The 16114-nt window shown below is 48.0% G+C and overlaps 1 protein-coding gene across 2 annotated transcripts in view; it reads left to right on the plus strand.

Annotated features, from left to right (window-relative positions):
* Zfhx3 (zinc finger homeobox 3) overlaps nt 1-15727 on the plus strand; it is a 230880-nt gene extending 215153 nt beyond the window's left edge. For both annotated transcript variants that reach the window (XM_026399203.2, XM_077793358.1), the window contains exons 9-10: nt 190-5661; nt 9627-15727. In XM_026399203.2, the coding sequence (XP_026254988.2) occupies nt 190-5661; nt 9627-11302 (7148 nt within the window). In that variant the 3' untranslated portion in view covers nt 11303-15727. The remainder of the gene's footprint in view (nt 1-189; nt 5662-9626) is intronic.
* The last annotated feature ends 387 nt before the right edge of the window (nt 15728-16114 follow it).

The following is a 16114-nucleotide window of genomic DNA, read 5'->3' on the forward strand; positions in this document are numbered from 1 at the left end:
GAAACTTTTGTATCCTTCTATTCATCTCTGTCCCTGTGTGCCCTGTTTTTAATATGCACTCCATCAGCCCTGTGCAGATTCTATTGATCAGGTTGGGCACTTCATGAAGCCTGCCTAAGTAGACGGCTCTGGGTGCCATCCTGGAAACAAGACCTTCTTTATCTTTGGGCTTGATGTTTTTGTTTGCAGAAACTTCAGAGGATCTGGGAAAGAACATCTTGCCATCTGCAAGCACAGAGCACAGCGGAGATTTGAAACCTTCTTCTGCTGACCCAGGATCTGTGAGAGAAGACTCGGGCTTCCTCTGCTGGAAGAAGGGGTGCAACCAGGTTTTCAAGACTTCAGCTGCCCTCCAGACACATTTCAACGAGGTACATGCCAAGAGGCCCCAGCTGCCCGTGTCAGATCGCCACGTGTACAAGTACCGCTGCAACCAGTGCAGCCTGGCTTTCAAGACCATCGAAAAGTTGCAGCTGCATTCTCAGTACCATGTGATCCGAGCCGCCACCATGTGCTGTCTCTGTCAGCGCAGTTTTCGAACATTCCAGGCTCTGAAAAAACACCTTGAGACAAGCCACCTGGAGTTGAGTGAGGCCGACATTCAACAACTTTATGGTGGCCTTCTGGCCAATGGGGACCTCTTGGCAATGGGAGACCCCACCCTGGCTGAAGACCACACCATAATTGTTGAAGAAGACAAGGAAGAAGAAAGTGACTTGGAAGATAAACAGAGCCCCACGGGCAGTGACTCTGGGTCGGTACAAGAAGATTCAGGCGCAGAGCCAAAGAGAGCTCTACCTTTCAGAAAAGGCCCCAACTTTACTATGGAAAAGTTTCTAGACCCTTCTCGCCCTTACAAGTGCACCGTCTGTAAGGAATCTTTCACTCAAAAGAACATACTGCTGGTGCACTACAATTCTGTCTCCCACCTGCACAAGTTAAAGAGAGCCCTTCAAGAATCAGCAACTGGTCAACCAGAACCCACCAGCAGCCCAGACAACAAACCTTTTAAGTGTAACACTTGTAATGTGGCCTACAGCCAGAGTTCCACTCTGGAGATCCACATGAGGTCTGTGCTGCATCAAACCAAAGCCCGAGCAGCCAAGCTGGAGGCTGCAAGTGGTAGCAGCAATGGGACTGGGAACAGTGGCAGTGTCCCACTGAGTTCCTCCATACCAAGTCCCGTGAGCACCAGTGGCAGCAGTAACACCTTTACCACCACCAATCCAAGTAGTGCCAGCATCACTCCAAGCTCCGGCTTACTGAGCCAAGTGCCCGCTGAGAGTGTTGGGATGCTGCCCCTAGGGAATCCCATCGGTGCCAACATTGCTTCCCCTTCAGAGCCCAAGGAGGCCAATCGGAAGAAGCTGGCAGACATGATCGCATCCAGGCAGCAGCAACAACAGCAGCAGCAGCAACAGCAGCAGCAGCAACAGCAGCAGCAGCAACAAGCTCAGACACTGGCCCAGGCCCAGGCTCAAGTTCAGGCTCACTTGCAGCAGGAACTGCAGCAGCAGGCTGCCCTGATCCAGTCCCAGCTGTTTAACCCCACCCTCCTGCCTCACTTCCCCATGACCACTGAGACCCTGCTCCAGCTGCAGCAGCAGCAGCACCTCCTCTTCCCTTTCTACATCCCCAGCGCTGAGTTCCAGCTCAACCCTGAGGTGAGCTTGCCAGTGACGAGCGGGGCACTGACGCTGACAGGGACGGGGCCAGGCCTGCTGGAAGATCTGAAGGCTCAGGTTCAGATCCCACAGCAGAGCCACCAGCAGATCCTGCAGCAGCAGCAGCAGCAACAACAGCAAAATCAACTTCTGTCCCAGAGTCACTCTGCCCTCCTTCAGCCAAGCCAGCTCCCGGAAAAGAAAAACAAATTGGTCATCAAAGACAAGGAAAAAGAGAGCCAGAGAGAGAGGGAGGGTGCTGAAGGGGGAGAAGGCATCGCAGGACCGAAGGAGCTGCTGCCAGATGCCTTGAAGGCCAAAGAGAAGAAAGAGCTGGCACCAGGGGGTGGTTCTGAGCCTTCTATGCTTCCTCCGCGCATCGCCTCGGATGCCAGAGGGAACGCCACCAAGGCCTTGCTGGAGAACTTCGGCTTTGAGCTGGTCATTCAGTACAACGAGAACAAGCAGAAGGTGCAGAAGAAGACCGGGAAGACGGAGCAGGGGGAGAACCTGGAGAAGCTCGAGTGCGACTCCTGCGGCAAGCTGTTTTCCAACATCTTGATTTTAAAGAGTCATCAAGAGCATGTTCATCAGAATTACTTCCCCTTTAAGCAGCTGGAGAGGTTTGCCAAACAGTACAGAGAGCACTATGATAAACTGTACCCTCTGAGGCCCCAGACCCCAGAGCCCCCGCCCCCGCCCCCTCCGCCCCCTCCGCCCCCGCTTCCTGCAGCACCTCCACAGCCAGCCTCCACGCCTGCCATCCCGGCATCCGCCCCACCCATCACCTCGCCCACCATCGCCCCGGCCCAGCCCTCGGTGCCGCTCACCCAGCTCTCCATGCCCATGGAGCTGCCCATCTTCTCGCCGCTGATGATGCAGACCATGCCACTGCAGACCCTGCCAGCTCAGCTGCCCCCTCAGCTTGGCCCTGTGGAACCTCTGCCCGCAGACCTGGCCCAGTTGTACCAGCACCAGCTCAATCCAACCCTGCTCCAGCAGCAGAACAAGAGGCCTCGCACCAGGATCACCGATGACCAGCTCCGAGTGCTGCGCCAGTATTTTGACATCAACAACTCCCCCAGTGAGGAGCAGATCAAAGAGATGGCAGACAAGTCTGGGTTGCCCCAGAAAGTGATCAAGCACTGGTTCAGGAACACTCTCTTCAAAGAGCGGCAGCGCAACAAGGACTCCCCCTACAACTTCAGCAATCCTCCCATCACCAGCCTGGAGGAGCTCAAGATCGACTCCAGGCCTCCTTCCCCAGAACCTCAGAAGCAGGAGTACTGGGGTAGCAAGAGGTCTTCCAGAACAAGGTTTACTGACTACCAGCTGAGAGTCCTCCAGGACTTCTTTGATGCCAATGCTTACCCAAAGGACGATGAATTTGAGCAACTCTCTAATTTACTGAACCTTCCAACCCGAGTCATTGTGGTGTGGTTTCAGAATGCCCGACAGAAGGCCAGGAAAAATTATGAGAATCAGGGAGAGGGCAAAGATGGAGAGCGGCGAGAGCTTACAAATGATAGATACATCCGAACAAGCAACCTGAACTACCAGTGCAAGAAATGTAGCCTGGTGTTCCAGCGCATCTTTGATCTCATCAAGCACCAGAAGAAGCTGTGTTACAAGGACGAGGACGAGGAGGGGCAGGATGACAGCCAAAACGAGGACTCCATGGATGCCATGGAAATCCTCACCCCCACCAGCTCCTCCTGCAGCACCCCGATGCCCTCGCAGGCTTACAGTGCCCCCGCACCATCGGCCAATACAGCTCCCTCTGCTTTCCTGCAGCTTACAGCGGAGGCCGACGACCTGGCCACCTTCAGTTCAAAAGCAGAGGCGAGTGATGAGAAACCAAAGCAGGCTGACCCTCCCAGTGCACAGCCGAACCAAACCCAAGAAAAGCAAGGACAACCAAAGGCAGAGCTGCAGCAGCAAGACCAGCCGGAGCAGAAGACCAGTGCACCCCAGCCAAAGCTCCCACAGCTGGCTGCCCCGCCCTCCCTGCCACAGCCTCCTCCACAGGCGCCCCCTCCTCAGTGTCCCCTGCCCCAGTCGAGCCCCAGTCCTTCTCAGCTCTCCCACCTGCCCCTCAAGCCCCTCCACACGTCAACTCCTCAACAGCTGGCGAACCTACCTCCTCAGCTAATCCCCTACCAGTGCGACCAGTGCAAGCTGGCCTTCCCATCATTTGAGCACTGGCAGGAGCATCAGCAGCTTCACTTCCTGAGTGCGCAGAACCAGTTCATCCACCCTCAGTTTTTGGACCGGTCACTGGACATGCCTTTCATGCTGTTTGATCCCAGCAACCCACTCCTGGCCAGCCAGCTGCTCTCGGGGGCCATTCCTCAGATCCCCACCAGCTCGGCCACCTCTCCTTCCACGCCCACCTCCACCATGAACACTCTCAAGAGGAAGCTGGAGGAAAAGGCCAGCGGGAGCCCCGGAGAGAATGACAGTGGGACGGGAGGGGAGGAGCCGCAGAGGGACAAGCGTTTGAGGACGACCATTACGCCTGAACAGCTGGAAATCCTTTACCAAAAGTATCTGCTGGACTCCAATCCAACTCGAAAGATGTTGGATCACATCGCGCACGAGGTGGGCTTGAAGAAACGCGTGGTGCAGGTCTGGTTTCAGAACACTCGAGCTCGGGAAAGGAAAGGACAGTTCCGGGCTGTGGGCCCAGCCCAGGCCCACAGACGATGCCCTTTTTGCAGAGCGCTCTTCAAAGCCAAGACTGCCCTCGAGGCTCATATCCGGTCCCGCCACTGGCATGAAGCCAAGAGAGCCGGCTACAACCTGACTCTGTCTGCGATGCTCTTAGACTGTGACGGGGGACTCCAGATGAAAGGAGATATTTTTGATGGAACTAGCTTTTCCCACCTTCCCCCAAGCAGTAGTGATGGTCAGGGTGTCCCCCTCTCACCTGTGAGTAAGACCATGGAGCTGTCTCCCAGAACTCTCCTCAGCCCTTCCTCCATCAAGGTGGAGGGGATCGAAGACTTTGAAAGCCCCTCCATGTCCTCGGTTAATCTAAACTTTGACCAAACTAAGCTGGACAACGATGACTGTTCCTCTGTCAACACGGCAATCACAGACACCACAACAGGAGACGAGGGCAATGCGGATAATGACAGTGCGACGGGAATAGCAACTGAAACCAAATCATCTTCTGCACCCAGTGAGGGGCTGACCAAAGCAGCCATGATGGCAATGTCCGAGTATGAAGATCGGTTGTCATCTGGTCTGGTCAGCCCAGCCCCGAGCTTTTATAGCAAAGAATATGACAACGAAGGTACAGTGGACTACAGTGAAACCTCAAGCCTTGCGGACCCCTGCTCCCCGAGTCCTGGTGTGAGTGGTTCTGCAGGCAAATCTGGTGACAGCGGGGATCGGCCTGGGCAGAAACGTTTTCGCACTCAAATGACCAATTTGCAGCTGAAGGTCCTCAAGTCATGCTTTAATGACTATAGGACACCCACTATGCTAGAGTGTGAGGTCCTGGGCAATGACATTGGACTGCCAAAGAGAGTTGTTCAGGTCTGGTTCCAGAACGCCCGGGCAAAAGAAAAGAAGTCCAAGTTAAGCATGGCCAAGCATTTTGGTATAAACCAAACAAGTTACGAGGGACCTAAAACAGAGTGCACTTTGTGTGGCATCAAGTACAGCGCTCGGCTGTCTGTACGTGACCATATCTTTTCCCAACAGCACATCTCCAAAGTCAAAGACACCATTGGAAGCCAGTTGGACAAGGAGAAAGAATACTTTGACCCAGCCACTGTACGTCAGTTGATGGCTCAACAAGAGTTGGACCGGATTAAAAAGGCCAATGAGGTCCTTGGACTGGCAGCTCAGCAGCAAGGGATGTTTGACAACGCCCCTCTCCAGGCTCTTAACCTTCCTACAGCGTATCCAGCGCTCCAGGGCATTCCTCCCGTGTTGCTCCCTGGCCTCAACAGCCCCTCCTTGCCAGGCTTTACTCCATCCAACACAGGTGGGTTCTGTTCTAGGTGATTCTTTTCAGCATCAAAGCTCAGTTAGTGTTTTGTTGTGTGGTGACCATGCCAAACCCTCCTGAGTACTGGGCAAACAGGAAGCTTTCGTTTCTGCTTCTTTGAAAGCAGCAAGAATATATTTCCCTCTACTGCGCCATCCCAGTGCCAGTGTGTACATGGGTTCTTGGCTTTTCTAATCAAGTCTAGGGATGGGAGCTCCTGGTTAGAACAGTCTCCTCAGAAACCACACTTATGCCCTGTGTTCTGCAGCACAACCAGCGTGTGTGCTGTAGGGAAGAACTTGACATGCTGATTCCTAGGGAATTTTCAAAAGGTTTCCATCATAGACCCTTCCATTTGGGTCTATGAAATGGCCAGTCTCATCTAGATAGTTGTTGCAAATATAAGACATTTAGTCCTAGCTAATTCTAGATGGTACCCTATGGAAACTGGTCCAGGAAAATTTACTCTTTGCCCTCACCTGGGGTCCCTGCTGTCTGTTTTAGAGAACTCCTGTGATGGATCTGCTCTCAGGAAGACGCTCTTCTGTGGTGGCTCCTCCTTACTGTTTGGGTTCTCTTCTAGCCAGAGCAACAGTAGCCCGGCTAGTTTCTAAGGAGATCACCTTTCTACTTGAAAGTACTGACCAGGAATCTTGTACTTGGCCTTGGGGTTCTTAGTTTTGACATGGCCATGTCAGTCTTCCAGATAGAGGTGCTAATTCACACTGTAGACATCCTCAGTCACCCCTTCGTTTTCTTTTCCCTTTCCTCCCTCCCACCCATTGACAATCATAAATACTGGCTTCTGTATTCTCAACGGGAAGTTTGCAGGTCTTCCTACATACCTCTTGTTTGTCCTCCTCTGTCCTCACCCATCTTCCCTGATCCAGCTGTCTTTCCCAAATTGGACCCTCCCCTCCAAGGTCCCTGGAGGATTTGACCCCCACCCCACCCACAACAGCCTGCACTGACCAGCACATGCTGAACCAAGGAGAGCTCCTCAGAGCTTCCTTGTCTTCAAAATGTGCCCATTCCCAGGGGTTAAAGCTGCTCTGCAGCCCTAGTTTCTGACCGAATAAACTCCAAGTTTTGCAGCTTTGGCCATTTTTACCAGGACAAAGAAAGTACTGAATTCCTGGTCCCAGTTTCTTATCCAAAGAGAACAAGAAAAGAAAGCATTCAGACACAGCAGTCATTGCATATGTGTATTGGCAAGTAACACCACAGAATGCTGCTAAGCCTGCCGGACAGAAGCCAGGAAACAAGCTATGGAAAGTGCCAGGCACTGAATTATCGTTGTAGCCCAGGGGCTTAGGAAGGCCCAGCATATCATAAAAATGTGGAAAAAAAAAAAGTAGAACCAGAATGTCTGATGTATTCCCCTTGTTTTACAGATGAGAAAACTGAGGCCCAGAGAGGTCAAGACCATTCAGCAAGCTAGGGTAGGAGCCAGAGCTCCCACCCAGGCCTCCGGGCTCCCAGTGCTATGTGCTCCTTCCACAACACCCAATATGAGCCAGTCAGTCAACAGGTATACATTTAGTGCTACTTAGGTTCTGACCGCTTGAGTAGACCCTAGATAGAAAGCTGTGCTTTTAATCAGTCAGGGTAGCCAGGTAACCCAGTGCCCCAGTTGCCAGCACCTGCTTGTACCACAGCTCAAGAGCACTGATCTGGAATGGGAGGGAAAGAACTTGTGTTTATTAAGCATTTACTGTATGTCAGGCCCAATGCTGAGCTCTTTGTACATGGCCTTTCATTTGATCTCCAGAACCATCTATTGTGGAAAGCTGGGGTTCCAAGAGGTCAGTTAGTGGATCCAAGGTTGCACAGCCAGTGTGCGTCAGCCATAATCCATACAGGGTCAGTCTGACTCCAGAGGTACATGAGTAAGACTCAGGGTGGTGAAGCACCTTGCTTGGTTGTGATCTTACCGAAAACCAAGAATTTTTGTGAAGGTGCATTGACTAGTGCAAGCTTGGCAAATAGCAGGGGTTAGGAAATGTTTCTTAAATTTTGAGTCTCCCTCATAGACAATTGGTTGAACACATACAAAGTCAATTTAAGGCCTCCTGACCTGAATCTTCATCTCAAAGGCCTAAAGCCCCAAGAATGGGGGATCTGTGGACATTTCCTCTTTGCCCCACAGATCTTTTGACTCTGGCCTCAAACCTGAAATATGGAGTGGGCCCGTTGCTTAGTGGTAGACAGAAAGAGCCTTGTTCCAGATTTAGAATTCATAATCCCTTCTGTCTTTGCCTCATTTATGTCAATTTAACCATCAAGCATTTGAATTTTTCTGGTACAATCAATCAGTCACTTCTCTGGTTTCAGTTGCTTGTATGCATTGAGGAAATTGGATGAGTTACTCTCAGCATATTCCCTTTCTGCTGTTTTGGAAGAGTCCATTATGTGATGCTGAGGGAAGCTTCCTTCTTCTATCCAATGTTAGCAGATGTTTTCCTGGGATTGGTGACTTGAAGCAACCTTATTTTCATCTGAAACCTAAGGGTTTTGATAGTCAAGGGAACATTGTATCACTCCTGCTGGATATCACCACAGTCTTCACCCAGGTCTAGGCTTCAAGTGGTTTGTTTTGTTTTGTTTCTCACGAAGAGTGTCATGCTGTGGAACTATTGCCCCAGCTTTCTGGCAAGTGGTCCCAATTAAATACTAATGAGCTATAAGATTTTTTAATTTTACATTCTTGTGTAAAATTTTATATTCTGTTGTGAAAAATCCACGAAGGGGTGTGTGCCGTGCAGCAGTGCAGATTGGTGAATCTGGAGAGTCCTGAGGGCCACTCCCTGTGCACTCTGGACTCCACAACCTGCCTGTTCTCAGCGTTTCTTCCGCTAGCACACTGCCCCTTGCTGCCTTTCCTTATAACCCAGCTGTCTGAACATGCCTGAGGCTTGGTGTACCATCAGCCACAATGCCCTCCTCCCATCACCCTGGAACCAAACACACCCTCTAGGTGACAGGTGTGTGTTGAGGAGGACTGAGGCCCTGGGATGGCTGAAGGCTTTCTTTGCAGAGCGTAGGTGGTGAGGACTGAGCATGATTGACAGTGGGTCCCTGCCAACAGGATTAGAGACCCCTGAGACCCATAAACAGTAGTCAGGGGTTGGCTATGATGTCTTGGGAATTGATGGTGTCAGTACTTTCTTCTATGTCTGAGGCTGCTTTTCTCTTTCTGTGACTGGTCCTCAAGCAGCTGAATCCCCACTGGGCTTTCCTTCACACAGGGGCAGGAGGAGGTGGTAGTCTTATTCAGCAGACTTGGAGCACATCAGCAGAGCCAGGGCACTGGAGCAGTTTTCCCTGAGTGGGTTTGTTTATTTCTTCCCAGGCCCCTCCTCCACACTCCTATGGTTCTCTTCTCTGGCCTCCTAAAGCACCCATTCAGTTGCAGCAATGGAGGTCAGAGAGGAAGGATATGTATAGAGCCTGTTTTGTTTTGCTGTGGCCTTGGGTCTTTGCCAGGATTCTTGCTTTGGCTCCCTTCTCCAGACAACTTCTGGTGGAACCTCGTGGCTGGACTATTTCTGTAGTGCTTTGATGAAAGCCCCTGGTTCAAATGAGCCCCAGCTGGAAACAGCTAGTTTGGGGGCCTCCAGACTAATTGCATTGGGCAGAGTGAATGGTATCTGGGAGTGCATGGCAAGGATAGTGTCAGCTAATGGGTGTGGTATGCTGGGTAGGAAGGTGTTGCAAGTTGTTTAGCTGAAAGGGGAAGGATGGGAGCTGATCAAAAGGACTGGGTCCCTATCACAATGCTCAGCTATCCAGTCCTGGGCCTGGTGGGACGCTTCTGTTGAAAATGTTGGTTTTGAGAGGATCTTTCAGGCTGAAACCTTGACATCTCAGATTGTGCCAGTGACACAGGTAAATGTCTTGAGCTTCAGCCTTGCCACCCTGGACTAACTGGTTATTTCTCTTTCTGTCTCGGTTCCTTTTAGCTTTAACGTCTCCTAAACCGAACTTGATGGGTCTGCCCAGCACAACAGTTCCTTCCCCTGGCCTCCCCACATCTGGATTACCAAATAAACCGTCCTCAGCATCGCTGAGCTCCCCGACCCCAGCACAAGCCACCATGGCGATGGCCCCTCAGCAACCCCCCCAACCCCAGCAGCAGCAGCAGCCACAGGTGCAGCAGCCTCCTCCGCCGCCAGCAGCCCAGCTGCCACCCACCCCACAGCTCCCACCGCAGCAGCAACGCAAGGACAAAGACAGTGAGAAAGTAAAGGAGAAGGAGAAGGCACACAAAGGGAAAGGTGAACCCCTGCCTGCCCCCAAGAAGGAGAAGGGAGAGGCGCCCACGGCCGCTGCAGCCACGCTCTCTGCCCCGCTGCCCGCCATGGAGTATGCAGTGGACCCTGCTCAGCTGCAGGCCCTGCAGGCAGCCTTGACTTCAGACCCCACAGCACTGCTCACGAGCCAGTTCCTTCCTTACTTTGTACCAGGCTTTTCTCCTTATTACGCCCCCCAGATCCCTGGCGCCCTGCAGAGCGGGTACCTGCAGCCTATGTATGGCATGGAAGGCCTGTTCCCCTACAGCCCTGCGCTGTCGCAGGCCCTGATGGGGCTGTCCCCGGGCTCCCTACTGCAGCAGTACCAGCAATACCAGCAGAGTCTGCAGGAGGTGATCCAGCAGCAGCAGCAGCAGCGGCAACTGCAACAGCAGCAGCAGCAGCAGCAGAAAGTGCAGCAGCAGCAGCAGCAGCAGCAGCAGCAGCCCAAAGCAAGCCAAACCCCAGTCCCCCAGGGGGCTGCTTCCCCAGACAAAGACCCTGCCAAAGAATCCCCCAAACCAGAAGAGCAGAAAAATGCCCCCCGCGAGGTGTCCCCCCTCCTGCCGAAACCCCCCGAAGAGCCAGAAGCAGAAAGCAAAAGTGCGGACTCCCTCTACGACCCCTTCATTGTTCCAAAGGTGCAGTACAAGTTGGTCTGCCGCAAGTGCCAGGCGGGCTTCGGCGACGAGGAGGCGGCGAGGAGCCACCTGAAGTCCCTCTGCTTCTTCGGCCAGTCTGTGGTGAACCTGCAAGAGATGGTGCTTCACGTCCCCACCGGGAGCGGCGGCGGCGGCGGCGGCGGCGGCGGCGGCTCGTACCACTGCCTGGCGTGCGAGAGCGCGCTCTGTGGGGAGGAAGCTCTGAGTCAGCATCTCGAGTCGGCCTTGCACAAACACAGAACAATCACGAGAGCAGCGAGAAACGCCAAAGAGCACCCTAGTTTATTACCTCACTCTGCCTGCTTCCCCGATCCTAGCACCGCATCTACCTCGCAGTCTGCCGCTCACTCAAACGACAGCCCCCCGCCCCCGTCGGCCCCCGCGCCCCCGCCCGCTTCCCCCCACGCCCCCAGGAAGGCTTGGCCGCCGGTGGTCGCCCGGGCTTCGGCCGCGAAGCCCCCTTCTTTTCCTCCTCTCTCCTCATCTTCAACGGTTACCTCAAGTTCATGCAGCACCTCAGGGGTTCAGCCCTCGATGCCAACAGACGACTATTCGGAGGAGTCTGACACGGATCTCAGCCAAAAGTCCGACGGACCGGCGAGCCCGGTGGAGGGTCCCAAAGACCCCAGCTGCCCCAAGGACAGTGGTCTGACCAGTGTAGGAACGGACACCTTCAGATTGTAAGCTTTGAAGATGAACAATACAAACAAATGAATTTAAATAAAAAAAATTAATAACAAACCAATTTCAAAAATAGACTGACTGCAATTCCAAAGCTTCTAACCAAAAAAACAAAAAAACACACAAAAAAAAAACAAAAAAAAGGAAAAAAAAGAAAAAGCGTGGGTTGTTTTCCCATATACCTATCTATGCCGGTGATTTTACATTCTTGTCTTTTTTTTCTTTTAATATTAAAAACAGAAACACCCCTCACCCTGTTCCATTGTGTCCTTTTGAAGGTACTATTGGTCTGGGAAACAGAAGTCCGCAGGGCCTCCCCTATGTCTTTGGAGCTTAAACCCCTTGTATATTTGCCCCTTTTCAATAAACGCCCCACCTTGAGAGCACAGAGGAGCCCGGCATGCACTGTATGGGAAAGCAGTCCACCTTGTTGCAGTTTTAGATTTCTTGCTATCTTAGCATTCAGATACCAATGGCTTGCTAAAAAGAAAAAAAGAAATGTAATGTCTTTTTATTCTCAGGTCAATCGCTCACACTTTGTTCTGTTTTCAGAATCATTGTTTTATATATATTATTTTTTCAGTTTTTTTTTTTTTTTTTTGGTTCCAGAAAAGATTTTGTTTTGTTTTTGTTTTGTTTTGTTAATTTAAAAACGGGCAGAAAGTATTTGAGAAAAACAATGTGAACTGCTTTAGCTTTCTGGGGATTTTTAAGGATAGCTTTTCTGCTGAAGCCAATTTCAAGGGGAAAAGTTAAGCACTCCCACTTTCAGAAAAAAAAAACAAAAAAACAAAAAAAAAAAAACCCCACACACACAAAGAGTGTTGAGGACTTGTAGCTTAAAAAATAAGTTTTAAAAAACTGACTTTCTGTATTTATGATAGATATGACCATTTTTGGTGTTGAGTAGATTGTTGCATTGGAAATGAACTGAAGCAGTATGGTAGATTTAAAAGGAAAAAACCTTTTGTGTACATTTAGCTTTTTGTATGGTCCAGCTGACAGCTCCTCATTTGATGTCGTCTTGTTCATCCCTAGCAGATAGATTACAATCCGTTGATTCGCCTAAGCTTTTCTCCCCTTTGTCCCTTAACTCCACTTTTCTCTTTCCTCCTCCCAACTCCCATCCTATAATCTCCCACTTAAGGTAGCTGCCTTCATTTCTTAGAGGGTAGCTGCAGAATTATTTTATAAAACTAAAGAAAGAATTTCAAAGGATTCTAGGGGTCATTAGGATCCTCACAGATTATTTTTGGTTGGGGAGTTGAAACTTTTTAAAGGCATATAATTCTAGTTACCTTTGTCTGTAGCCTTGTACATTTATTTTTTATTTTTCATTTCTTTGGCTTTTCTCTGTACCCCCTTCTTTTCCTCCTTGTTTGGTAGATGCTTCAAATATTCTTTTCCTAAACTAAGGCATTTGTTTCAGTTTGTGTAATTGGGTTGTGTACTTTTTTTATTTAAAAAAAAAAAGTAAAGTTTTGTTTAGGGGTTTGGTTTTTTGGTTTTGTATTTGTGTTTTTTCTTTCCTCTCTCAGAAAAAGAAATTTCATGCTTTAAATAAAATCCAAAGACACACCCTTTCACTGCTGATGCAGAAAAGAGGGAAAGGGTTCTTGTTACTTGAGAATTTGTTTCTGATTTAAACAAACAAGACTTAGTTTAATAAAAGAAAGAGTAAAACAAAAGATTCCCAGGTTGTTAGGTGCTTCTTCTGCAAGCAGAGAGGCAACTGTTAATGACAATTCCATATACCAAAAGACACATTTTTTACTTCAAAGTTTTGTCCTTGTGTTAGGCAGTCTGAGCGGCGAGTGTTCCAGAGCGCAGCCAACGAAGAAGCAGATAGCAATGTACAGAGAGCAGAAGAGGAAACCGTACGTGAGGCACCTGTGTTTATGTTAGTATCCACATTCTTGTAACACAACACAATGCTACACATCCCCTTTTTTAATCTTAAATTGGTCTGAACTTTGAAAGGAAAACTTTGTGCTGCTAAAACGTAGATTTTGGAGACAAATAGATGCTTTGCTGTTTCACTTTCATAGCCAAACATCAACAGACACAATCTCCCCCTTGCCCCCAAAGTGTGAAGTCCTTTTCCCCTTCATTCTCCTCCTTATGTTTCAAAAGGGAACTTTGAAGACTGTGAATACAGGTTCCATTGGTCACCTTTCAGGCTTCTTTCCCCAGTGCTGAAGCCACTCATCGACTTTGCAAAAGACTGGAGCATTCCAAGATCTGAAAATGGATTTCTTTTTTCTTTTTTTCTTTTTTAGCCGGGACTATTTTTATGAATTTGTTTTTAGATAAATGAAAGAGTAGATCTGAACTGTTGTACATATTTCTAACTAGGCTGATGCACAGTGCAAATTCCTTTTTAATTTTTTTAAGTAGAAATTCTAAAGAATACCATCGTAACTATTCATATCAGTATCCAGTTGTAGCATAAGGTGTCAAAAACAAGTACGCAAAACATTTACTGTTTTAACAAGCTATTTCCTTTAACAAGAATTCTTGTATTTCTCCCTGTGTTTGAGATGAACATTTTTAAATTTTAAAGTTGTACAGTTTTTTTGTTGTTTTTTCATTATTTTATCTTGTTTGTAACTCTATGAAATATATATATATATATTTTTTGCCATTTAACTGTTGTATGTTACTCTGTGTCTGTATCATAGAAAAAAATTGTTTTTGTTTTTGGTTCTTTATGTGACACCAGTTAACAATTAACACTAGCTTTACCTGTCAAATTCTGCTAGGTTTTCTCTAAAAACTGTTTTTAAAAATGATATTGCTTGGTAATAGTGCAATTTCTGTCCCTTTCCCTCCCCCCTCAACTTTAACTTCCTTTGTAATTTTGCTACCCCTTCCCTAATGGTTTTAATTTTGGGTGGTTGGGTTTTTTGTTTTTAGTGTTTTTTTTTTTTTTTTCTTTCTGCTATGCCATCCTCCCTCTGTGAGGCAGAGTGACTGTCAGTGTTTTGTTATGCCATGCCTTGACCTGTGGGTGTGTTTGGCAACAAATAAGGTGGTTGGGTAGATTGGCTAAGCATGCTTCCACCCACCAGTATTCCTCTGAGGGGTATGTGATTGTTTCAACCTGGAGTGGGTTGCACACTTAATGCTTTCCTCTACAACTGTACCGCCCACATGTATGTTCATTCAAAACAGAAGTAATTCTCAGCACTAACCCAGAAGTAGCAAAGCAGTCAATGAGGGTGCAAAGTCGAAGTCAAACATGAGATGAGCTGGTCACATGTTTGTGGGCTGACATCATCAGTGGCTATGACCTGTAGCATTTACAAAGCATGAATTCACTACAACGCTCAACTGTTTGGATCCATCTCACTTGGAATCTATTCCTGTCTGCTGTATAGTGAGCATAGGATATCCAAACTCACTTTTTAAATTAGTTCGTAACCTCCATTGGCACTTCGCTTTTTGGTTGTTGTTGGTTGTTTTTTTGTTGTTTGTTTGTTTGTTTTGTTTTTGTTGTTTGTTTTTGGTTTTTCTCAAATACTCCACAGTGTGGGTTGGTGCCAGACACATTGGGTCATAGCACCAGCTCTTGATGCACAGAATGGGAGTGATTTTATCCATCCTTTCTCCATCCTTCCAAAAAGAAACTTAAAAGGAAAATACACACATACACATATATACACATACACACAGAGAAGAGTTAATACGTCTAGGAAGTTTTTTTTTTTTAATTAAATGCTATTTAAAGAGATGAATGTGGCCAAAGTTTTACACAATTGAAAATAAAGTAAAACAGACGGCATGTGTAAACCTGAGTTTTTCAGGCATGGCAGGAAGTTGCAGGAGAGAGAGGCAGTGACCCAAGCCAGTGCACTTGATGTTCATGGACATATATTTTTTTTAAATAATAAATTAAATTAAAACATTTTAAATAGAAGCATAAATTGAGTTGGTTGTTTGTTGGCGCTGAGATACTGCCCACTGTGAAACAAAGCTTTGACTAGTTTTTTTGTTTGTTTGTTTACTTTCTTCAGGGGGGAGGGGGGCAAGTTTGGGTAGGAAAGAAAGCATAAATGAACATGACCCTGAGGTGAAGAGGTATATGAACAGCCTTTGCAATGTACAAAAAAAACAAAAACAAAACAAAATAAAAAAAAACAAAAAACAAAAAAAAAATAGAGCAAGTGAAACCAAAAATGATGTTCTTGGTGTTTTTCTATAATGTAGTCTTGTTAGCTTTTTTGTTACTGTAACAATGCTGATCTTGAACTGTACCAAAATACATGGAGACTAACAAACAGAACCACATGGAACTTTCAAACTGAAAAAAAGAAATTTGTCACAAAAACTTTGTTGTCATAGTTAAGTTGATTGTAGATGGTAATTGAATATACTCCTTTGAAAATATTTCATCAAGTATGTTTCCTGCTCATTGTGATACATTAAAAAAATATGAGCAAAAGTTCTTGACTCTGTTCCCAGATTGTGTATGTATGTGTGTGTGTGTGTATATGTTCACGTGTGTGTGTGTATGCTCACACGTGTGTGTGTGAGAGAGCAGGGGGTTGACAGCTGGTGGAGTGTAAATTTGAACAATATCTTGAGGTTACACAAGCATGTGCACAAACTGTTTTTTTTTTTTCTTTGTTTTGCATCTCCTAGCACTCAAAAGTGCCAGAAGTTTGGGCCATGACACATTTTCATTGGTCCAAGGAAGGTGTAAGCCTGTCTTCTTAGAGAATTCTTGGCTCCAAAGAGCCCTAGTAACAGCTGGATTTTTTTTTTTTTTTTTTTTTTGAGAAGGGATCTCACTACATGTTGCCCAAGCTGGCC

Source organism: Urocitellus parryii, chromosome 15 (assembly GCF_045843805.1).
Source record: "Urocitellus parryii isolate mUroPar1 chromosome 15, mUroPar1.hap1, whole genome shotgun sequence".
In the NCBI taxonomy this organism is placed as follows: domain Eukaryota; kingdom Metazoa; phylum Chordata; class Mammalia; order Rodentia; family Sciuridae; genus Urocitellus; species Urocitellus parryii.